This window comes from Hippocampus comes, unplaced genomic scaffold, assembly GCF_001891065.2.
Source record: "Hippocampus comes isolate QL1 unplaced genomic scaffold, H_comes_QL1_v1.1 scaffold18, whole genome shotgun sequence".
Taxonomy (NCBI): domain Eukaryota; kingdom Metazoa; phylum Chordata; class Actinopteri; order Syngnathiformes; family Syngnathidae; genus Hippocampus; species Hippocampus comes.
In genome coordinates this window covers 226,437-228,588 of record NW_017805014.1, presented here as the reverse complement: position 1 = coordinate 228,588, position 2,152 = coordinate 226,437, and the positions used below count along the sequence as shown (strand labels likewise).

The 2,152-nt window shown below is 45.5% G+C and overlaps 1 protein-coding gene across 6 annotated transcripts in view; it reads right to left on the bottom strand.

Moving 5' to 3' along the window:
• Positions 1–2,152, bottom strand: part of nrxn2b (neurexin 2b) — a 285,878-nt gene that overhangs the window by 193,755 nt on the left and 89,971 nt on the right. For all 6 annotated transcript variants that reach the window (XM_019863281.1, XM_019863279.1, XM_019863275.1 and 3 more), the window contains one exon: positions 225–242. In XM_019863281.1, coding sequence (XP_019718840.1) covers positions 225–242 — 18 coding nt within the window. The remainder of the gene's footprint in view (positions 1–224; positions 243–2,152) is intronic.

Below are 2,152 nucleotides of genomic sequence, written 5' to 3'. Positions count from 1 at the left end.
GGGGGTGGGATGCATTGTCACAGGGCACAGAAAATTCTAAACATCCCGAGAGAACGTCCAAGAGAATGCGTGTAACCAGATAAGGAGATCTCTCTTTTTTTTTCTTTTTTTTTTTGGTCTCTCAAAAAGTCCAACGGAAAGGCGCCCGTCACCATTGACGAGGCGCAGCCACATTAAAACAACAAGCCGACGGTGGCGTCCGGAAAGGAAATGAAATGTCTTACCGCTTTGAGATGAGTCACCTGAAAGAGAAGAGAGAAAAGAAAGATGAGGATGTTGCCTCAACAACAAACAAACAAACAAACAAACCCAAAAACTAGAAGACATCAGATGCACAGGCACAGGGTGGCGAAACTATTCCACAGAGGAAGCCTTTCGATGAGACCGCGTGAAAAGCGTTCATATTTTCTGTTCGCAATTATATCGGAGACAAAAGAAACAAATAAAAAAACTTTGGTGAGATTCCCCGCTTCCGCTCAACTATCTTCTGTTCGAACCACTAGATAAGGCAATTAAATTATTTTTCACCCCAAGAGAGACAGAATTTAATGGCATGGATAATGGTTAAATTATGACAAGCCGTAATTAGAAACTGCAAGTCGGAAAAGTAAATAAATCATCAGTGGTAATTGCTTTTGGCCACACAATTTGTCCACATGCATTATTTCTTAGCAACTCGCAACTCATGAATAACTCTTTGAAATGGCGACTGTCAGTCAAGGAGCAAGAGACAATCCTCAAATCGGTACCCGTCAAAGGGAAATGAGCGTCGCCCGACCGTTCGAGCTGCAACCTAATCAACGATTGCCTTCTCAGGCCAAGCGACATCCAATCCCAAAAGCATTTCCAAGATAAAAGTCTTCAAGACCTGAAGCGCCGGAATAATCCCAGTCAGAGACGCTGTGACAACTCGTCCGAGATTTGAGATGGACTTGGCTACGTCTCCTAGGCCTCGTGTTCTCACCGGCCTGGACTTTGAGAAGGACAACGCCGGTCTCCATTTGACCCAAGAAGCAAAGGTGACCAGGAAGTGCCCGGTCGTGTAGAGCAGGGGTCCCCAACCGCCGGTCCGCGGACCGGTACCGGTCCGCAGGGCATTTGGTACCGGGCCGCACAGAAAGAATTTGCCTTAATTCCGTTTTATTTATTTTGGAATACGAAAGATGTTTTATTTTGAAAAATTACCGGATTCTCCGTTACATCCGTCTGTGTCACACTTGACACACGTCAAGCCGCGCTTCTCCGTCATGTGATCGATTACGCTAAAACAAAACGCCAGAACTCGCAAAATGAGTAATAAAACTGCTGGAGAGCGCAAATGACGGCGGCCTTAAAAGTACGTTCGAGACAACTGCATTAAAGTTATGGCTGAATATTCTGAGATCGCCACAGTAGCACTGTTGCTATTTCCGACATGCTACCTGTGTGAGGAGGGGGTTTTCTGCAGCAACGGCGACTAAAACAAAATTACGAAGTAGACTGGACATAAAACACACACTTGAGGTGTCATTGTCTCCTATTACCCCGAGATGGGACCGTCTGGTTGCAGAAAATCAAGCTCGGGGCTGTGGTGAGTCGTCATTTTCATGCACTTTGAATTTGCGCTGTATCGTATTTTGAAGGCATTAAACATTACCATAGCGATCAGAGAGAGTGTTGCGGCCAGATTAGACGCTCCTTGTGTTTATTATTATATTTCAAAAACACCATAGTTTCCATGCAGCTCATACCATATTAGTTTGTTGTATTATTTCCGCCACACCTTAAATGCCGGTCCCTGAAAATATTGTCTGACATAAACCGGTCCGTGGGGCAAAAAAGGTTGGGGACCCCTGGTGTAGAGAAACGATGCGGGCGAATGAAGGCGCGCTCGCTATCCAGCACGCTGGAGACCGCCATGTCCAAACACAGCAGGATGCCCACTTTGCATGTTTGAAGGAAACACAATGGCCGTTAAATTGCCCACTGGTTTGGTTGGGGCCACGCGTCATTCAATTTCGCTGTGGCTTCCAGCGCCGTATAGAAATTTTGCATTCCACCACCTGAGCGAGACTTGCCTCTCAGGTATGATCCACAAAAAAAAAAAAGAATCTTTAAGATTGAGTCCTTTGCAACTTTGCATAACAAGGCTGTTTATTTGAGCATAATTGTC